At 49.2% G+C, this 22,194-nt stretch overlaps 1 protein-coding gene across 1 annotated transcript in view; it reads left to right on the top strand.

Annotated features, from left to right (window-relative positions):
• LOC143961756 (protein mono-ADP-ribosyltransferase PARP14-like) overlaps window positions 1–22,194 on the top strand; it is a 109,683-nt gene that overhangs the window by 53,242 nt on the left and 34,247 nt on the right. The window contains exons 9-14 of the mRNA XM_077471098.1: window positions 5,220–5,426; window positions 14,388–14,537; window positions 14,657–14,719; window positions 14,920–15,099; window positions 17,529–17,735; window positions 20,110–21,360. Coding sequence (XP_077327224.1) covers window positions 5,220–5,426; window positions 14,388–14,537; window positions 14,657–14,719; window positions 14,920–15,099; window positions 17,529–17,735; window positions 20,110–21,360 — 2,058 coding nt within the window. The remainder of the gene's footprint in view (window positions 1–5,219; window positions 5,427–14,387; window positions 14,538–14,656; window positions 14,720–14,919; window positions 15,100–17,528; window positions 17,736–20,109; window positions 21,361–22,194) is intronic.

Genomic DNA, 22,194 nt, shown 5'->3' with positions numbered 1-22,194 from the left:
GGCTTGCCCCTCATCCAGTGTCCTGTCCGAAAGGACGTTCAGCGCAGCAGGGGGGATTGTGACCGATAAGCGTACTCGCCTAGCTCACCACAGTGTTAACTACCTCACATTTCTAAAAATGAATGAGGCATGGATCTCGGAGGAATTCAACACATGTGATCAGTAGACCATGTATATGTCTATAAACAATTTTTGGAATCAAGCACACAGACCTTCTTAATTCATTTGGCTCACTTCCCTGACCCAAAAAAGCACACCGTACTATATGCCCCTACCCTCCTCTTTGAAGAGGTTGAGCGGTGTCATATTTCTACTGGGGCTGCTTATTATGAGGGGTTCCCACCATCCCTGTGCTGTGCTGACTTCCTCCTGGGTGTTCTTATTATGAGGGGCTCCCACCATCCCTGTGCTGTGCTGACTTCCTCCTGGGGGTTCTTATTATGAGGGGATCACACCATCCCTGTGCTGTGCTGACTTCCTCCTGGGGCTGCTTACGGTGCTGCTGTCAGCGCTGTATGTCACGGAGCTGCTGTCAGCGCTGTATGTCACGGAGCTGCTGTCAGCGCTGTATGTCACGGAGCTGCTGTCAGCGCTGTATGTCACGGAGCTGCTGTCAGCGCTGTATGTCACGGAGCTGCTGTCAGCGCTGTATGTCACGGAGCTGCTGTCAGCGCTGTATGTCACGGAGCTGCTGTCAGCGCTGTATGTCACGGAGCTGCTGTCAGCGCTGTATGTCACGGAGCTGCTGTCAGCGCTGTATGTCACGGAGCTGCTGTCAGCGCTGTATGTCACGGAGCTGCTGTCAGCGCTGTATGTCACGGAGCTGCTGTCAGCGCTGTATGTCACGGAGCTGCTGTCAGCGCTGTATGTCACGGAGGTGCTGTCAGCGCTGTATGTCACGGAGCTGCTGTCAGCGCTGTATGTCACGGTGCTGCTGTCAGCGCTGTATGTCACGGAGCTGCTGTCAGCGCTGTATGTCACGGAGCTGCTGTCAGTGCTGTATGTCACGGAGCTGCTGTCAGCGCTGTATGTCACGGAGCTGCTGTCAGCGCTGTATGTCACGGAGCTGCTGTCAGCGCTGTATGTCACGGTGCTGCTGTCAGCGCTGTATGTCACGGAGCTGCTGTCAGCGCTGTATGTCACGGAGCTGCTGTCAGCGCTGTATGTCACGGAGCTGCTGTCAGCGCTGTATGTCACGGAGCTGCTGTCAGCGCTGTATGTCACGGAGCTGCTGTCAGCGCTGTATGTCACGGTGCTGATGTCAGCGCTGTATGTCACGGAGCTGCTGTCAGCGCTGTATGTCACGGAGCTGCTGTCAGCGCTGTATGTCACGGAGCTGCTGTCAGCGCTGTATGTCACGGAGCTGCTGTCAGCGCTGTATGTCACGGAGCTGCTGTCAGCGCTGTATGTCACGGAGCTGCTGTCAGCGCTGTATGTCACGGAGCTGCTGTCAGCGCTGTATGTCACGGAGCTGCTGTCAGCGCTGTATGTCACGGAGCTGCTGTCAGCGCTGTATGTCACGGAGCTGCTGTCAGCGCTGTATGTCACGGAGCTGCTGTCAGCGCTGTATGTCACGGAGCTGCTGTCAGCGCTGTATGTCACGGTGCTGCTGTCAGCGCTGTATGTCACGGAGCTGCTGTCAGCGCTGTATGTCACGGAGCTGCTGTCAGTGCTGTATGTCACGGAGCTGCTGTCAGCGCTGTATGTCACGGAGCTGCTGTCAGCGCTGTATGTCACGGAGCTGCTGTCAGCGCTGTATGTCACGGTGCTGCTGTCAGCGCTGTATGTCACGGAGCTGCTGTCAGCGCTGTATGTCACGGAGCTGCTGTCAGCGCTGTATGTCACGGAGCTGCTGTCAGCGCTGTATGTCACGGAGCTGCTGTCAGCGCTGTATGTCACGGAGCTGCTGTCAGCGCTGTATGTCACGGTGCTGATGTCAGCGCTGTATGTCACGGAGCTGCTGTCAGCGCTGTATGTCACGGAGCTGCTGTCAGCGCTGTATGTCACGGAGCTGCTGTCAGCGCTGTATGTCACGGAGCTGCTGTCAGCGCTGTATGTCACGGAGCTGCTGTCAGCGCTGTATGTCACGGAGCTGCTGTCAGCGCTGTATGTCACGGAGCTGCTGTCAGCGCTGTATGTCACGGTGCTGCTGTCAGCGCTGTATGTCACGGAGCTGCTGTCAGCGCTGTATGTCACGGAGCTGCTGTCAGCGCTGTATGTCACGGAGCTGCTGTCAGCGCTGTATGTCACGGAGCTGCTGTCAGCGCTGTATGTCACGGAGCTGCTGTCAGCGCTGTATGTCACGGAGCTGCTGTCAGCGCTGTATGTCACGGAGCTGCTGTCAGCGCTGTATGTCACGGTGCTGCTGTCAGCGCTGTATGTCACGGAGCTGCTGTCAGCGCTGTATGTCACGGAGCTGCTGTCAGTGCTGTATGTCACGGAGCTGCTGTCAGCGCTGTATGTCACGGAGCTGCTGTCAGCGCTGTATGTCACGGAGCTGCTGTCAGCGCTGTATGTCACGGTGCTGCTGTCAGCGCTGTATGTCACGGAGCTGCTGTCAGCGCTGTATGTCACGGAGCTGCTGTCAGCGCTGTATGTCACGGAGCTGCTGTCAGCGCTGTATGTCACGGAGCTGCTGTCAGCGCTGTATGTCACGGAGCTGCTGTCAGCGCTGTATGTCACGGTGCTGCTGTCAGCGCTGTATGTCACGGAGCTGCTGTCAGCGCTGTATGTCACGGAGCTGCTGTCAGTGCTGTATGTCACGGAGCTGCTGTCAGCGCTGTATGTCACGGAGCTGCTGTCAGCGCTGTATGTCACGGAGCTGCTGTCAGCGCTGTATGTCACGGTGCTGCTGTCAGCGCTGTATGTCACGGAGCTGCTGTCAGCGCTGTATGTCACGGAGCTGCTGTCAGCGCTGTATGTCACGGAGCTGCTGTCAGCGCTGTATGTCACGGAGCTGCTGTCAGCGCTGTATGTCACGGAGCTGCTGTCAGCGCTGTATGTCACGGTGCTGATGTCAGTGCTCTGTATTACGGTGCTGCTGTCAGTGCTCTGTATCTCCTGCACCCTCTTGTTTGCCTACCCTGGTCCCTGACCTTCCCTCTCCTCCATTGCCTTCATTAGCTCCATAGTCCTGAATTGTCAGAACAATTTCCCAAATAAAAAAAAAATGCTTGTAGTTATCGATCCCAAATTCACCTCATACATGTATTATGCTATTGTCCAGGTGGTGGGACTACGTGCTACCCCCTAATAATTACCCCGTGGCCGCAAATTCGACCTAAAGGTTTGCGAAATTCGCCTCCCATTGAAGTCAATGGAGCCCGCGGCGAACGGTCGTTTTCGCGAACGTTTGTGTCCGTTCGCGTTTCGCGTTCGCGAAACGTCCCGTCGGAAGTTCGTCCATCACTAATCGGGATGTCCCCAGTCCTTATACATCAAGTCAGCCATTAAAGGATGAATTGGGAAGGAACAAGCAGTCTGTGGAGCTTTCCTGACTCCCAGGGAAGAGACAGAGGATGTAGCGACTTCAGCAGCTGGCATTCTGAACGTGGTACGCACCAATTCAGTGTAATACTGCACCTGCTTTCTGAGTGCCTGGGAGGAGGGGACTGACTCCTCATCCTCTGACTGATCCGACTGCTCATGATCCCTTTCCAAAGATAGGGATCTCTCCTCATTTTCAGAGCAGCTGTCTGAGAGAGGGATTTCAGCAGAGGGAGGGGATCTACCCCTTTTCTTGCTATCTTTTAGGGAAGCAGAAATAAAATTCATTATCCTCCCTTCAAAACTCTCCAATGAAGCCCTAAGGGAGTCCTCAGTGACATAGACCGGGGCTGCGACATTAGGAGAGGCTGCAAAGCCTGAAAGGGGCACTGACTCGTCTTGAGATGCAGGCTCCACTCTTGCAGAGGGGAATGGTAATCTGCATGCACTTTTAGAACCCCTGGACCCAGGCGGTGACCTGCCAGTGCTTTTGTTACCTGCCCCTGAAACCCTCTTACGAGGAGACATAGTACTAAGCTACAAAGCAGAGTTACTAGTGTAAAATGCAATCACTTTGTTGTGCTTAAAGTCTCACAATAAATCAATATAAGCTTAACTGCACAATATGATGCCGAGTAGGTGTCTTAAGGTTCGCCTGGATCCAATCCCACGGATGCTTACAGCCCACAGCTCCTGTGTCTCACCTTACAGTCCCCTGACGCTCTGGGCTTTTAAAAACGGCCGTTTTGGCGCCTGCATTGCAGTCTGGAGCACTTGATTGTGCACAGCTGGCAACCACACCCCCCCCCCTTTCCCTATTAGGCCGGGAGCGCGCCCGGCGCGCGTGCACGCGCCCGCGCGCGTGCACGAGGACCGCGGGATCCGGGGGGGGGAAGGGGAACCCAAAAGGAGTGACCTGGGACCCCCCGATCTGCGTGGGACCCCTTTTTAACTTATATTGTGGCAGGGACTGCAAGGAGACGTGAGTAGCTGGGAGGACCAGGCATTTCACTGAGCGTGTTTGTTTGAAAGGCATGTAAGTATGCATCAGGCTTGCTCTTACTCCCTCAAGTGGTGGAAACCAGGTAAGACATACAACTACTCAAAATGAAGAAATCCATTCATATATTAAAATATATAGGATGACTTCCCATACCTGTTCCCCGCCGCAGGAATTGCTGATTTCAGACCAATTCCAGCCTTCACCCATCATGGCGGGTATTGTTAGCCAACCTTCAGGCGTATCTGGGAATCTTACGAAAAGATTCTCCTACCTGGGCCTTGTAAAAAACTCTGCCAGAAACTTACGGGCGCCCTGAGTAAACAGTACCCCAAGTCTGGTTGTCCCAGAGTCCAGTCTTCCAATGGAGAGGACTTACAGGCAAAACCTCGTGTCTTCGGCAGACGAGGCCCGGGTACCATACCATCTTGGGAGTCAATTATCGGCCCGAGGTATGGATCCGGTTTGTTGTAGCCCTTCGGCCCTCGCCGGGACCCGCATAGAGCTAAGTTTTACGTGACCATCGACCAGACACTGGCGAAAAAACTGAGGTGCCTCCCTGATGGGAGGGGTTATATAGGGGAGGAATTCTCTTTAATTGGGTCAACCAGTGTCCAATCACCAGAGGTGCCTATATAACCCACTATGTAATGAAGCTCCTGTGTCCCGTGATGTATGATCAAGAAAAGACTGTTCTATCTACTAACTGTACTTGAATGTTTATTTGATGCAGGTGCAGCCAGAATAAAGGCCTCGGCAGCAGCTGATTCAGTTCTTGATGCCGTAGTGGATTTCACCAAGTCAAAGCTGGTCAGCTCTCTTAAGACCGTAAAAGTGGTTCTACTCCAGCAAACTATGCTGAATGATTTCTGTGAGAGTATGAAGAAGCGAGATGAGACCGCTCCGCCCCAACCCGAACCCGTCTACCATGGGCAGACTGGTAAGTTATGTTGAGTTGAGTTGAGAGGTATCTTGATATAGTTCAGTCTTACCCCGAAGGGTCCCGATGTGCTTGGCGGAGTCCCTGGAGAAAAAAAAATCCCAGGTACTAGGAGGAGACAGCAGCAGAGAAGCAGTATAAAAGATGGAACCAGAAAGGCTATGCAGGAAAGGCTTGTGTAAAGAGCCAAGTCTTCAATTTCCCTTCGAAAGACCAGGATGGTAGGGTCCTCCTGGAGCTCGGCAGGGAGGCTATTCCACAGCACGGCACCGTGGTGGGAGAAAGCTCGACCACCACACAGGGTATTCTTAGGCACAGAGATGTGGAGGAGGTCTCTTCTGCTAGATCTAAGTGATTTGCCCAGAACTCGTTTGTGGAAGCATGAACAGAGTTAACTCGGAGCAAGGCTTCTCATGAATTTAAACCTGATACAACCTGCTTTAAACAGATGGTAGACCAGCATCTAGTGCAAGGCACAAAGAATGGGGGTGATATGATGCCTCGAAGGGACACCCATAAGGAGCCTTGCTGCAGCATTCTCTATGAGTTGAAGCCTCTGCACTATTTTCTTTGGCAATCCCAGATATAATGAGTTGCAATAGTCAAGGCAGCTGCCTATCGTGGCACAGATGTCGGTTTTCTTGTCCGGAAGATCCAGGTATTTTAACAAAAAGGCAATATACCCACAATGCACTACAAGCAAGGGATAGCCTCTTACCTGAACACATGACAGATATTTTCAGAAGTATCAGAAGAACTTGTCAGACAGCGGAAAAAATATCACTTTTAGCATTTACAAACACAAACAGTATAATAAAGCAAGGGCACCCAATATAAATTGGTGCTTATTATATATCTGAGATGTGAAGACCACACTCTTCATCTTTTCCATATACACAGCCGAAAAGAGCTCAGTAATTGCACAGCTTTATAATGTGTGTGGATGAAGGTCTCTGTGGCAACAATTGCCATCTGTTTTGTTCTATATGGCCAAAGGTAAGTGAGTTCCTTCTTAATGTCTGAGTTCAGCAGTCTCCAATGAATGGTGAAGACATTGTAGACAATTGTGTTCTTCCAACCCAGTGGTAGCAGCTTCTTGAGGACCCTTTTCTGTTCCACCATGACTGTGCCCCTGAGTACAAAGCTATCTCCATAAAGACATGGTTTGACCAGTTTGATTTGGAGGAACTTGAGTGTCCTGCATAGAGGCCTGACCTCATCCCTATGGAGCACCATTGGGATGAATTGGAACTCCGATTGCGAGCCAGGTCTTCTCACCCAACATCAGTAACTGACCTCACAAATGGGCACAAATTCCCACAGACACCCTCCAAAATCTTGTAGACAGTCTTGCTGTTATAGCTTCAAAGGGGGAAACAATTCAACATTGATGGCCATGCATCTTGAATAGAATTTCTAACATGTTCATATAGATGTGATGGGCAGGTGCTCAAAAGCTATTGGCCATATGGTGTTTGTAGGTCTGCATTGAATATTTTTCTACCATACTAAAATGGCAGAGAAGATGATGTGTCTTGTGTGGAATGTCTATCTTAGACCCACAAAGGATGTCCTCTACAGTCAGTGAGCCATGTTCTATGCATGCTACAGCAGATACAAAACTGTACAGGCAGACAAATGCGGCGTACACACGATCTGAATTCTCGTCGGAAAAAGCTTTGATGGTTTTCCCGACGGAATTCCGATGGAATTCGGCTCAAGCTGTCTTGCCTACACACGGTCACATCGAATTTCGATCGTTTATAACGCGGTAACGTACAACACGTACGACGTGACTAGAAAGAGGAAGTTCAATAGCCAATAGCTTCTGTCTCGTAGTTGAATCTGAGCATGCGTGATTTTTGGCGTGTCGGAATTGCATACACGCGATCAGAATTACTGTTAGAAAGTTTCTCCTTCGGGAAAATTGAGAACATGCTATCAATTTTTGGCTGGCGGAAATTCGGACAGCTAATTTCCGATGGAGCATACACACGGTCGCATTTTCCGATGAAAAGCTCTCATCTGTCTTTTTCTGGCCGGAATTCCGATTGTGTGTACGCGGCATTAGGGGAACCCCCAGGCACTATATTTTCGTTTTTATTATTGCGCTTTAAGCATCATCAAAATCACTGCTCCAGAAAAAAATTGTTTTAAAAGAATGTTTTGCATTGATACATTTCCCCCAGGACTGTACCCAGACCCCCATACCACTTTTATGGCCAATTACTTGCATATAAGCCTTTAAAATGGGCGCTTTTGATTGTTCCTGTTCGGCTCCCATAGACTTCAATGGGGTTCGCCGTTCAGGTTAGCACTTTTCCTCTGTTCAGTTGTTCTGCTGCAAACCGAACGGGGGTGTTTGGCCAATCTCTACTCGAAACCAGGGACAGTAAGGAACTATGTGAATATCTCTAATGAGCCTTAGTGTCTTCAGAGTACCTGAGAGCTTGAGTGTCTCTAGTGTACGGTACCTCAGTATATTGAGTCTGCCTGAGCCTTATGCCGCGTACACACGAGCGGATTGTATGGCGTACTTAGTCCGTCATACAATCCGACGGACAGTCCGTCGTACTTTCCACTGAACGGACTTGACCACACACGGATACACAAACAGTCCGACGAAAGCTTGCGCGATGACGTGTACAGCACGTACGACGGGACTAGAAATAAGAAGTCAAAGACACAGCAAAGCACCCTTCCGCCGTGTAAATCCTTTCTGGGTATGCGCCATTCTTAGTCCGTCAAACTAGCATACTGGCGACCGTATTGTCCGCTGAAACCAAAGTACGACGGACAGAATTTCGAAAAAACCAAAATACTTAGTACTCCGGACTGCACGCTGAAAAAGTCAGCTGAAGCCCACACACGAGCGGATTGTCCGCTGAAATGTGTTTCGACGGACTAAGTACGCCATACAATCCACTCGTGTGTACGCGGCATTAGTGTCTCCAGTGTGCCTGAGGGCTTGAGTGTCTATAGTGTGCCTCAATGTTGCCAGTGTACATTAGGGCTTGCGTGTCTCTATCTCAGTGTCTTCAGTGTGCCTGAGGGCTTGAGTGTCTATAGTGTACGGTACCTCAGTATATTGAGTCTGCCTGAGCCTTAGTGTGTCCAGTGTGCCTGAGGGCTTGAGTGTCTATAGTGTGCCTCAATGTTGCCAGTGTACATTAGGGCTTACGTGTCTCTATCTCAGTGTCTTCAGTGTGCCTGAGGGCTTGCGTGTCTCTAACGTGCTTCTGTGTCTCCAGTGTGCCTGAGGGCTCGAATGTGTCTAATGTGCCTCAGTGTCTCCAGTGTGCCTGAGGGCTCGAATGTCTCTAGTGTACCTCAGTGTCTTCAAAGTGCCTGAGGGCTGGAATGTGTCTGATGTGCCTCAGTGTCTCCAGTGTGCCTGAGGGCTCGAATGTGTCTAATGTGCCTCAGTGTCTCCAGTGTGCCTGAGGGCTCGAATGTGTTTAATGTGCCTCAGTGTCTCCAGTGTGCCTGAGGGCTCGAATGTGTCTTATGTGCCTCAGTGTCTCCAGTGTGCCTGAGGGCTCGAATGTGTCTAATGTGCCTCAGTGTCTCCAGTGTGCCTGAGGGCTCGAATGTGTCTAATGTGCCTCAGTGTCTCCAGTGTGCCTGAGGGCTCGAATGTGTCTTATGTGCCTCAGTGTCTCCAGTGTGCCTGAGGGCTCGAATGTGTCTAATGTGCCTCAGTGTCTCCAGTGTGCCTGAGGGCTCGAATGTGTCTTATGTGCCTCAGTGTCTCCAGTGTGCCTGAGGGCTCAAATGTGTCTAATGTGCCTCAGTGTCTCCAGTGTGCCTGAGGGCTCGAATGTGTCTAATGTGCCTCAGTGTCTCCAGTGTGCCTGAGGGCTCGAATGTGTTTAATGTGCCTCAGTGTCTCCAGTGTGCCTGAGGGCTCGAATGTGTCTTATGTGCCTCAGTGTCTCCAGTGTGCCTGAGGGCTCGAATGTGTCTAATGTGCCTCAGTGTCTCCAGTGTGCCTGAGGGCTCGAATGTGTCTAATGTGCCTCAGTGTCTCCAGTGTGCCTGAGGGCTCGAATGTGTCTTATGTGCCTCAGTGTCTCCAGTGTGCCTGAGGGCTCGAATGTGTCTAATGTGCCTCAGTGTCTCCAGTGTGCCTGAGGGCTCGAATGTGTCTTATGTGCCTCAGTGTCTCCAGTGTGCCTGAGGGCTCAAATGTGTCTAATGTGCCTCAGTGTCTCCAGTGTGCCTGAGGGCTCGAATGTGTCTAATGTGCCTCAGTGTCTCCAGTGTGCCTGAGGGCTCGAATGTGTTTAATGTGCCTCAGTGTCTCCAGTGTGCCTGAGGGCTCGAATGTGTCTTATGTGCCTCAGTGTCTCCAGTGTGCCTGAGGGCTCGAATGTGTCTAATGTGCCTCAGTGTCTCCAGTGTGCCTGAGGGCTCGAATGTGTCTTATGTGCCTCAGTGTCTCCAGTGTGCCTGAGGGCTCGAATGTGTCTAATGTGCCTCAGTGTCTCCAGTGTGCCTGAGGGCTCGAATGTGTCTTATGTGCCTCAGTGTCTCCAGTGTGCCTGAGGGCTCAAATGTGTCTAATGTGCCTCAGTGTCTCCAGTGTGCCCGAGGGCTCATATGTCTCTAGTGCACCTTAGTGTCTTCAAAGTGCCTGAGGGCTGGAATGTCTCTAATGTGCCTCAGTGTCTCCAGTATGCCTCAAAACTCAAGTGTTTCTAATAAGCATCCAGTGTGACTGAGGGCTCAAATGTCTCTAGTGTGCCTCAGTGTTTCCAGTGTGCGTGAGGGCTTAAGTGTTTCTAAAGTGCCTCTGTGTCTCCAGTGTACCTGAGGGTTTAAATGTGTCTAGTGTGCTTCAGTATCTCCAGTGTGTCTGAGGGCTTGAATGTCTCAAATGTGCCTCAATGTCTCCAGTGTGCATGGGGGCTTGAGTGTCTCTAATAAGCCTCAATGTCTCCGGTGTGAATAGGGCTCAAATATCTCTAATGGGCCTCAGTGTGTTCAGTGTGCCTGAGGGCTTGAGTATCTCTAGTGTACCTCATTCTCACCGGTCTGCCTGAGGGCTCGAGTGTCTCTAATGAGCCCTAGTGTCTCCTATGCACTGGAGGGCTTGAGTGTGTCTAGTGTGCCTCAATGTTTCCAGTGTGCTATAGGGCTTAAGTGTCTCCAACATGCTTCAGTGTCTTCAGTGTGCATGAGGGCTTGAGTGCCTCTATTTTGCCTCACTGTCTCCAATGTGCCTGAGACAGATAATGTCTCAGTGTGTCTTATGCCACGTACACACGTAGCAGACTATCTGGTGGACTTAGTCTGGCGGACTTTTCACTGGACTGTCCGCCGAACCTTCCAAATGAGCTACTTGCCCACACATGGTACTTTTGCAGAGGACTAATACTGCGTACTAAGTCCGCCGGACTATCCGCCGTACTTTTGAAATGAACGGACTTGCCCACACATACGGAGGAAAGTTCGCTCATTTTGAGCGCGTTTCCAGGTAGCCGGGGCCAGTGAAGGAGGCGTCCATGGCCCCGTCACCTGGTATGGACTTAAAGGGGAATCCCTACGCCGAAAAATCGGCATGGGGGTCCCCCCAGGTCCATATCAGACCCTTGTCCGAGCACACTACCCGGCCGGTCAGGAAAGGGGGTGGGGATGAGCGACCGCCCCCCCCCCCCCCCCTGAGCCGTACCAGGCCGCGTGCCCTCAACATGGGAGGGGTGCCTTCTGGAGATGTTGCTTCGTCGCTGTCTCCAGTCACAATGACAGGGACGCGGCGTGCGGCGACTTATATAGGGACATCCCGGATGATGTCCCCGCCCATCATGATGTCACAGTCCCAGCATCCTCTGGGACTGTGACATCATAATGGGCGGGGACATCATCCGGTGATGTCCCTATATAAGACACCCCGTCCCTGTCATTGTGACCGGAGACAGCGACGAGGCAACATCTCCAGAAGAGAACAACAGAAGAACAGAAGAGAAGAACAGAAGGCCAAAAGACAGCGGCGACAGAAGACCGGGCCACCGCTTGTAAAAGAGCTAGAAGAAGGCGTGGTGGCCCGGCAAGAAGGACCAAAGAGGGGGACAAGACCCCCAAAGAGGGGGACAAGACCCCCGAAGTCGGAAGAAGAGAGCGGCGGCAGCAAAGAAGAAAGCCGGGCTCCTCCGCTAGTAAAAGAGCTAGCAGAAGATAGCGGAGGAGTCCAGCGAGAAGACCCCCGAAGACGGAAGAAGACCACCGGAGCTGTGCAATAAACTATTTTAACCCTTGTGTGTTGTGTTTTTTTTAAACTTTTTTTTAGAGGTGAATGGGTAGGAGTACATTGTACCCCATACTCATTCACATAGGGTGGGGGGCCGGGATCCGGGGGCCCCCTTATTAAAGGGGGCTCACGGATTCCGATAAGCCCCCCGCCCGCAGACCCCGACAACCAACAGCCAGGGTTGTCGGGAAGAGGCCCTTGTCTTCATCAACATGGTGACAAGGTGCTTTGGGTTGGGGGGGGGGGGCGCGCGGCTCCCCCTTCCCCAAGGCACCCCCCCATGTTGAGGGAACGCAGCCTGGTATGGCTCAGGAGGGGGGGGGGGCGCTCGCTCGTCCCCACCCCCTTTCCTGACCGGCCAGGTAGCGTGCTCGGATAAGGGTCTGATATGGACCTAGGGGGGGGGGGGACCTCACGCCGATTTTTTAGCGTAGGGATTCCCCTTTAAGTCCATACCAGGTGACAGGGCCAGCGAGCCTGAGGACTTGAATGTCTATAACATGCCTCAGTGTCTCCAGTGTGTGTTGAGGAATTGAGTGTCTCTTGTGTGCCTCAGTGTCTCTATTGTAACTATCTTAGTGTCTCCAGTGTGCCTAATGGTTTGAGTGTCTCTAGTGTAACTTAGTGCCTCCAGTGTGCCTGAGGGCTCGAGTGTCTCCAAAAAGCCTCAGTGTCTCCAGTGTGCCTGAGGGCTCCAGTATTTCTAATGTGCCTCAGTGTCTCCAGTGTGCCTGAGGACTTAAGTGTCTCTTGTGTGCCTCAGGCCGCGTACACACGGGCGGATTGTCCGCCCAACTTAGTCCGCTGAAACACAGTTCAGCGGACAATCCGCTCGTGTGTGGGCTTCAGCGGACTGTTTCAGCGGACAGTCTGGTGAACCAAGTCTTTCGGAATTTCCGTAAGTTTGTCCGTCAAAACTTGGTTTCAGCGGACAGTCCACTCGTTAGTAGGCAAGTTGGACGGACTAAGTATGGCGCATGCTCAGAAAGGATTTACACGGCCGAAGGTTGCATTGCAGTGTATTGGACGTCGAATTTCTAGTCCCGTCGTACGTGCTGTACACGTCATCGCGCAAGTTTTCGGCGAACTGTTCGTTCGTCGTGTGTGGTCAAGTCCGTTCATTCAAAAGTACGACGGACAGTCTGTCAGACTGTCTGACGTACTTAGTTGGGCGGACAATCCGCCCGTGTGTACGCGACCTCAGTGTCTCTAGTGTCCCTGAAGGCTTGAGTGTGTTTAGAGTAGCTTAATGTCTCCAGTGTGCATGATTGCTTGAGTGTCTCTAGTGCTCCTAAATGTCTCCCGTGTGCCTGAAGGATTGAGTGTGTCTAGTGTTCCTCAGTGTCTCTAGAGTACCTGAGCGCTTGAGTGTCTCTAGCATACCTTAGTGTCTCCAGTGTGCCTGAGGTATCAAATGTTTCTAATGTGGCTCAATGTCTGTAGTGTGCCTAAGGGCTCAAGTGTCGCTTGTGTGCTCCAGTATCTCCAGTGTGCCTGAGGGCTGGAGTGTCTTTAGTGTGCCTTTTGTGTCTCCAGTGTTCCTGAGGGATTGAGTGTCTCTAGTGTGCTTGAGTGTCTTCAGTGTGTCTGAAGGCTTAAGTGTCTTTAGTGTGCCTGAGTGTCTACAGTGTGCCTGAGGGGAGGGTTTGAGTGTTTCTAGTGTGCCTCAATGTCTCCAGTATGCCTGAGGGTTTGAGTGTCTCTAGTGTGCTCCATTGTCTCCAGTGAGCTTGAGGGCTCAAGTGTTTCTAATAAGCCTCATTATCTCCATTGTGCCTGAAGGCTTGAGTGTATCTCATGTACCTCAGTGTCTTTAGTGTATCTGAGGTGCCAAAAGTCTCTAATGTGCCTTGGTGTCTCCAGTGTACCTTATGGCTCCAGTGTCTCTAGTGTGCTTTAGTGTCTTCAGTGTGCCTGAGGGCTCAAGTGTCTCTAGTGTTCTTCAGCGTCGTTGGTGTGCCCTGTAGGCAACATAACTCTAGTGTCCCCTAGAATATCCTGCAGCTCCCTCTGTTATCTAGTGACTCCAAGTGCACCCCTGTGTGCCCCCTAAGACTTCAAGAGACTCCAAGTGTATTTCAGAGCACCCTGTGCCATCTAGTAACTCCAGTGAACCCTAAGCGCTTCCATGTCTCCAAGTGCACCCCAGAGAGTTCTCTACCATCTTGTAACGCCAATGCACCTTAGCACATGATGGCACTCTGTGTCATCTGGTGACTCTATCTGCAACCCTGTTTGCTTCCTGTGAATCAAAATGTTATCTAGTAACTTCAATGCATCCTTGCGCTTCCATGTCTCCAAGTGTAGCTCAGTGCACCCTGTGCCATCTAATGGTTCCAGGTGCACCCCTGTGCCATCTAATGGTTCCAGGTGCACCCCTGTGCCATCTAATTGTTCCAGGTGCACCCCTGTGTGTCTCTTTGTCTCCAAGTGAGCCCCAGTACACACTGTGTAATTTTGTGACTTTTAGCATACCCTCTACACCTCTGTGACATCACACCTCTGTGACATCACACAGCCACCAATAAACTTCTTATTCAGCTGGACAGTCCTTCTCTCAGTTGTTTGTGGTTCCAGTTCAGTCTACAGAGTGTAACAAGGATACTACATTTCTGGCAGGATCAAAAGGTATATTTTTGTACTCTCTGAAAATGTTTTTGTTCCTGGGCTTAGTGTCTTTTAACACCATCATTTATATTTTTATCTTGCAGCTTTCTTTGGGGTAGTGACAACCCCATCACCAGGCTTTCATGAAATGACAGTTGGATCTGTCACTTATCAGGTGAAGACTGGAGATATTACCAAAGAGGATGCAGAAATGATTGTCAATTCTTCCAATAGCAGTTTTAACCTGCGTGCAGGTAAATCCCTGAGAACCAAGAGGTGTCAGTATGTCTGCTAGCTTTAGAAATGCAATACTGAAGAAAGTATATGTGGCCTGCTGCTGAGTTTACGCTGCTTCCAATATTTCTATTCCTAGGTCTTTCCAAGGCCATCCTTGAAGCTGCTGGAACAGAGGTTGAAGAGTCGGCCAGAAAACTTGGTAAATGTTTCTTTTGCCATCATTATCTTTGTTTTTCAAATGCCATAAATGTTTTCAGATAAGTAGATAATGCACTGATAGACCACAATAGACTTGTGTGTACATGGCTATAAGGTGGGGGTTGGGTTGCAGGACAGATGGTGGCACACCGGGTGCCAAGTAACCATACCATGTACCTTACATCTTTCTTTTTTTTCCAGGTGGTCAGCCTAACAAGGGACATATTATCACTGAGGCTGGAAACCTCAGACATTGTAAATGGATTCTACATGTGTCCGGTGCGAACCAGCCAGCATGCATCAAGAGACTTGTCCTGGATGCCCTGCAGGAGTGTGAGAAACATCAGGCCACCTCGGTGGCTTTCCCCGCTTTAGGAACCGGTAATAAAAATCTGATTTTTCTCTGACTTGCTCCTAGAAATCCAGTATGAAATTTTTAGAATTCTTTGACATCAAAGTTGGAAGACATCAATGCTTTTCTGTCTTGTTTCTTCATTGTCCAGCTTTGGCGTCCATAGAAAATGACAGAAAAAAAACATAGCCTGGACAATTCTGATCTTTGCACTTATAGAAACATAAGTACTTTTAGAGATCGTTTCTAGGTCTTCCACTCTTGGACTTCCAAGTTCCAGTCTGTATCAGATTTCTTGACTGCTGGATCCTCCATTGTATATAGTTGATCCATGGACACGGAAGTTGACTTCTACTTCTGTGTACTTACTACTTACCATCCATTCTGTAGTTAGATGTCTTTCCAATTGCCATAACCTCAGTTTTCCTGATGAAGTCCTAAAATTTCACTTGATGGTTTTCTCTTTGAGGCCCTTGAGGTCCTCAACATCTTCAGCTATGAACATTGTGTCATCAGAAAATCAAAGATTGTTAAAATTTCTTCCACCAGTGGCGTAACTAGAACCTTCAGGGCCCCGATGCAAGAAACCATGAAGGGCCCCCCTGAACCCCAGCCAGGGCCCTTCCTTCCGAGTCTGGCGGTGGAACTCCAGGGCGTTGTCACAGGTATGACCTTTGTGAGCCCTGTAGTTTCACCACTGGTATCAGTATTTTTTTTTTTTTTTTAGGTGCCCCATTGGGGGACTGTCCCTAGGCAGATGAGGTCCTTTTCTCCAGGGCAGATGAAGTTACTGCCCCCAGGTGAGAAGAGGTCCCTGTCCCCAGGGGAGGTGGGGGTCCCTGTCCCCACGTGAGAAGGGGTCCCTGTCCCCAGGGGGAGATGGAGGGGGTATGTAATTGTGTGTGGGGGATGGGGTCCTCTCACTCACCATGACCAAGCTGTAGGCCGCGCACTCATCTATGTTGGCCTGGGCTCCATCCAGTGTGTTGGACGGGCGATCAGCATATCTCCCAGAAAGACCTTTCATCATCTGTGTATGACGGGGGAGGAGGGGGGCTGGCAGACAAGCCTGTAGTGTCCTTCGGGGGGCTCTCATAGGGCTGCACTGCATCTGGGTGCTTAAAGTTTGTTTACCCGGGAGAAGTATGCAGTGCAGTGTGGGCCGGACTCGGGGGGGGGCGGGACTCTGGCTGGGGAGAACAGACATCGGACTGAGCGGCAATGCATGGAGCAGGGGAGGGGTACTCTGAGGAGCCAGCCGAGGACACAGGTCATGCGGGGAATGCACAACTAAAGAGCAGCCAGTGCGATAGTCGAGCATGGAGCTCTGCTAGTCACCCTCCACCTCCAGCCACCTGTGTGCATGGTGCACTGGTACCACTAGCTGCCTATGCTGCTGCTGGCCATTAGCTGCCTATGCTTCTGCTGGCCATATGTAGAGGGGGCTGTATGGGCCCCCTGCATCACAGGGCCCAGTTGCGGTTGCAACTGCTGCACCCCCTATAGTTACGCCCCTGTCTTCCACCAATTTTAGGCCTCTTATCATTTTCCTCCAGTCCTGCTCCTCTCATTATTTTGTTAACATGCAGGTTGTATGCATAAGTATGGTAAGTGTATTTAACCAATCTTGAACCATTCCATGTCCATGCGTCCTTTCTTTGTAGTGACTGTGGCTTCTTAAACAGTGTAAGACATCCTATTATTGTGAGGACAATCCATGATCCACACAGCCATTATCATCAATGAAGCACACACTTATTTTCTTTTTTTTTTAGACTTTATTATTGCAAGACAAGGCATGGTAAGTCAGTAAAGGGGAAGAAAAATGAGTTGAAAGAAGACCATAGGCAATACTGTTGAATAGCCCCTTGGCTTATGCTCTAAGTCCTTTGCTTTATGCTTTAATGATTGAAGGCTTATGCCTGTTCTGTTCCACATGGCACAAAGTGCTTCCTAAACCTAGTTATGAGGTCAGCTGGGCATCATCCTTCTCCCTTCGAGGGCCATCCTACAATATAGCTAGGGAGGAGACAATATAGCTAGGGAGGAGACGGACAGTTTAGATACTCCCCCTGCAAGTGTCTGACGTTGCCATCTCCTCCCTAGCTATATTGCAGGATGGCCCAGAAGGGAGAAGGGGAATGCACAGCCAACTTCATAGCTAGGCATAGGACGCACTCAGCACCATGGGACAAAGTACTAAATGCACTTTGTCCCATGAGGAACAGAACAGGCATAGTTATTCTATCATTAAAGCATAGTGCAAAGGATATAAAGAAAGAGGGACATTTCAGCCTCTGATTTCTCTGCTTTCCTATGGAATTGGCTTGGAGCCCTGTAAAGTGACCAATTGTAATGTATTGACCTATAATATAATGATATGCATGAGTTATATTGCTCTGTAGGGAAACAAGACTGTTTTATTTAGTGAATGTACTTGAATGTTTATTCGATGCAGGTGCAGCCGGAATAAAGGCCTCGGCAGCAGCTAAATCTGTCCTTGATGCCGTAGTGGATTTCACCAAGTCAAAGCTGGTCAGCTCTCTTAAGACTGTGAAAGTGGTTCTATTCCAGGAAACTCTGCTAAAAGATTTCCATGAGAGTATGAAGAAACGATATGAGACTGCTCCTCCCCAACCTGAACCCATCTACCATGGGCAGACCGGTGAGTTGAGTTAATTCAATACACCCACAATGCACTACAAGCAAGGAATAGCCTCTAAACCAGTGATTCTCAACCAGGGTTCCATCAAAGGTTTCTAGGGGGTTCCTTCAGCATTGGGCAATTTCTGCCTCTCAGATAAGTTCCCACTCACACCATCTTTTTATCTATCTGTAAGGAGGCAATTCTTCCCAATGACCACAAGTGTAAGGACCATTCTTCCCAATGACCACAAGTGTAAGGACCATTCTTCCCAATGACCACAAGTGTAAGGACCATTCTTCCCAATGACCACAAGTGTAAGGACCATTCTTCCCACTGACCACAAGTGTAAGGACCATTCCTCTCACTGACCACAAGTGTAAGGACCATTCTTCCCAATGACCACAAGTGTAAGGACCATTCTTCCCACTGACCACAAGTGTAAGGACCATTCTTCCCACTGACCACAAGTGTAAGGACCATTCTTCCCACTGACCATCACACTAATGTATCATGAGTTGTAGATTTCTACTTTTTAGCAGGGGGTTCCTCGAGACCAGAGAACTATTTCAAGGGTTCCTCTATTTTGAAAAGGTTAAGAAGCTGCTCTAAACTGAACACATGACAGAAATGTTCCCTGAAGTATCAGAAGAACTTGGCAGACATGGGAAAAAAAATAACACTTTTAGCATTTACAAACACAAACAGTATAAAAAAACATGGGCACCCAATATAAATGGGTGCTTATTATATATCTGACATGTGAAGGCCACACTCTTCATCTTCTCAATGTACACAGCCGATGAAAAGAGCTCAATAATGGCACAGCTCTACAATGTGTGTGTACGAAGGTCTCTGTGGCAAAAATGACCACCTTTTTTGTTGTATATGGTCAAAGATATGGGAGTTCCTTCTTAATGTCTGAGTTTAGCAGTCCCCAGTGAATGGTGAAGACATTGTAGACATATGTGTTCTTCCAACCCAGTGGTGGTGGCTTCTTGAGGACCCTTTTCTGTTCCATCATGACTGCGCCCCTGAGTACAAATCCAACTCCATAAAGACATGGTGTGACCAGTTTTGTGTGGAGGAACTTGAGTGTCCTGCACAGAGCCCCGACCTCAGCCCCCACCTACTGAGCACCATTGGAATGAATTGGAACTCCGATTGTGAGCAAGGTTTTCTTATCCAACATCAGTAGACAAAAGGGAGAACACAGGAAGTGCCACCTAAGTTCAGTATTAAAAGCAGCTTTAATGGGAATGTATAAAATCACACTTGTGTTTTTATACCTTGCCATTAAAGCTGTGTTTAATACTGCACTTAGGTGGCGCTTCCTGTGTTCTCCCTTTTTTCTCCCTATACACGGAGCCAGCTCTCTGAGGACAGCAGCCGCCATTGCCTTGCCATTATTTTTAACCTTTGAACTATCTGATTTTCCTATGGACTAATGCCACAATAGTTGTGATCACTTTGTGTGCACTGTATTTGCGCCTACAGTCATTTTTACCTTTTTATCCAACATCCGCACCTGACCTCACAAATGGGCACAACTTCCCACAAACACCCTTCAAAATCTTGTCAGACGTCTTGCTGTTAAAGCTGCAGGGGGGGGGGGACAACCAAACAATGATGCCACAAGACTTATAATCTTCTCTGCCCATTTTAGTCTGGTAGAAGAATATACAATGCAGACCATATGGCCAACAGTTTAGGGGCACCTGGCCATCACATCTATATGAGCTTGTTTGGAAATTCTATTCAAGAACCATGTATGAAGTGTCTGTCTTAGCCCCTGTACACATGGTCTGAGATTTCCACAACCAAATCCGTCGGATTTTGCCCGTCGGATTTTGTCCGTCGGATCTTGTCCGAAACTGTTGCATACACACGGTCGGACAAAGTTGGCGAAAAATCCGATCGTTAAGAACGTGATGACATAATTTCGTTACGATGGGACTACATTCAGGCTAGTAGCCAATAGCTTTGATGTAGGAATTTGATCTGAGCATGCGTGGCACTTGGTCCGATCAAAATTCTCTACACATGATCGGAGTATGTCCGATCAAACCAGTTGGTCGGGAAATATTTCCAACATGTTGGAAAATTGGGTCCGATGGATATTCCGACGGAATCAGTCCGATGCATACCACACACAGTCGGATTATCCGACGACACGGTCCGATAGAACACATTCCGACGGATTCTCCGACCGTGTGTACAAGGGCTTAGCATGTTCTCTACGGTCAGTGAACCTTTAATTAAAAACTTGAACTTTTCACTTAGTTCTGTAACTGTTGCCCAAATTTTGTCTAAACCTCGTTCACAATTTTTTATTCACTTCATAGATATTTATTTTATAGACCAATTAGTGACTTGAAGATTCCTCCCCTTCTAGTTGTAGAAAGTGAAATGGAAGTAGAGAAGCCAGTGGAACAAGAAGTAGAGAAGCCAGTTCCGAAGTTGAGCTCCTTTCATATGGTAAATGGCGTTGAGCCTGTGATGTTCAGCCTGTGCGCCGATGAAAAGGAGAATCTGAACAAAAGCAAGACATGGCTGCAAGAGTATATAAAATCTGCGCAGACAGAGAAGGTTATCACTGAAGAATGTGTCGTTGAAATAGAAGAAGCTGAGATGCGGAAAATATGCGACCTCCAGAAAACGTTCCAGGTCTCAGTCGCTTACAAACCACCTGACCCCTCCATCCGGGTTGTGGGCCTCACCCAAGATGTCATGTCTGTGTCCGAGGAAATTAAAGTTATTCTTAACCGCATCAAAGAAAATAAAAACAGAGAGCGGGCAGCTGAGAAAGAAAGAGAATTCAGAGAGCGGGCAGCTGAGAAAGAAAAAGTGATCAGAGAGCGGGCAGCTGAGAAAGAAAAAGAGATCAGAGAGCGGGCAGCTGAGAAAGAAAAAGAGATCAGAAAGCGGGCAGCTGAGGAAGAAAGAGAGCGGGCAGCTGAGAAAGAAAGAGAATTCAGAGAGCGGGCAGCTGAGAAAGAAAGAGAATTCAGAGAGCGGGCAGCTGAGAAAGAAAAAGAGATCAGAGAGCGGGCAGCTGAGGAAGAAAGAGAGCGGGCAGCTGAGAAAGAAAGAGAATTCAGAGAGCGGGCAGCTGAGAAAGAAAAAGAGATCAGAGAGAGGGCAGCTGAGGAAGAAAGAGAGCGGGCAGCTGAGAAAGAAAGAGAATTCAGAGAGCGGGCAGCTGAGAAAGAAAAAGAGATCAGAGAGCGGGCAGCTGAGGAAGAAAGAGAGCGGGCAGCAGAGAAAGAAAGAGAATTCAGAGAGCGGGCAGCTGAGAAAGAAAAAGAGATCAGAGAGCGGGCAGCTGAGAAAGAAAAAGAAATCAGAGAGCGGGCAGCTGAGAAAGAAAGAGAAATCAAAGAGGAGGCAGCTGAGAAAGAAAGAGAATTGAGAGAGCGGGCAGCTGAGCTCCTAAGTAAGGTGGTAGAATGGAGATACGAATTTAAGGACAATATGGTTCCCTTCAATAAGATAACAAACCTGGAGCTGGAGGAGGCAAAAAATGGAAACAAAAGCCAAATCACCATCCAGAACCAAGGAAACCCAATCACAGTCAGCTTACATAAGGAAACTGCCATAGATGGGCAAGGAAACCAAATCCAAATCCAACGTGTCGTCAAAAATGGTAATATTAAACATTCTTGCTGTATTGTAACAATTCCCTGTAATCCTCTAAGTCCCTAAAGTGGTTGTAAACCTCAGGTATTGTGTGTGCTTGTCTAAATCCATCTCTGTGTATTACCTGAGGCCAGTAGGGAAAATATGAGGGTTTACAACTACTTTACCAATTTTAAATTTTAAGGGTAAAAGCGAAGACAAATACAGTGGTGTGAAAAAGTGTTTGCCCCCTTCCTCATTTTCTGTTCCTTTGCATGTTTGTCACACTTAAGTGTTTCGGAACATCAAACCAATTTAAACAATAGTCAAGGACAACACAAGTAAACACAAAATGCAATTTGTAAATGAAGGTGTTTATTATTAAAGGTGAAAAAAAATCCAAACCATCATGGCCCTGTGTGAAAAAGTGATTGCCCCCTAAACCTAATAACTGGTTGGGCCACCCTTAGCAGCAACAACTGCAACCAAGCGTTTGCGATAACGTGCAATGAGGCTTTTACAGCGTCCTGGAGGAATTTTGGCCCACTCATCTTTGCAGAATTGTCCTAATTCAGTTACGTTAGAGGGTTTTCGAGCATGAACGGCCTTTTTAAGGCCATACCACAACATCTCAATAGGATTCAGGTCAGGACTTTGGCTAGGCCACTCCAAAGTCTTCATTTTGTTTTTCTTCAGCCATTCGGTGGTGGACTTGCTGGTGTGTTTAGGATTATTGTCCTGCTGCAGAACCCAAGTTCGTTTCAGCTTGAGTACACGAACAGATGGTCGGACATCCTTCAGGATCTCTTGGTAGACAGCAGAATTCATAGTTCCTTTTATCACGGCAAGTCTTCCAGGTCCT

The sequence above is a fragment of the Lithobates pipiens genome, unplaced genomic scaffold (genome assembly GCF_037356315.1).
Source record: "Lithobates pipiens isolate NorthernLeopardFrog02 unplaced genomic scaffold, aLitPip1_a1.2 Scaffold_8, whole genome shotgun sequence".
Taxonomy (NCBI): Eukaryota; Metazoa; Chordata; class Amphibia; order Anura; family Ranidae; genus Lithobates; species Lithobates pipiens.
Note: the sequence above shows the minus strand (reverse complement) of the source record. Positions and strands in the feature narration are given on the sequence as shown.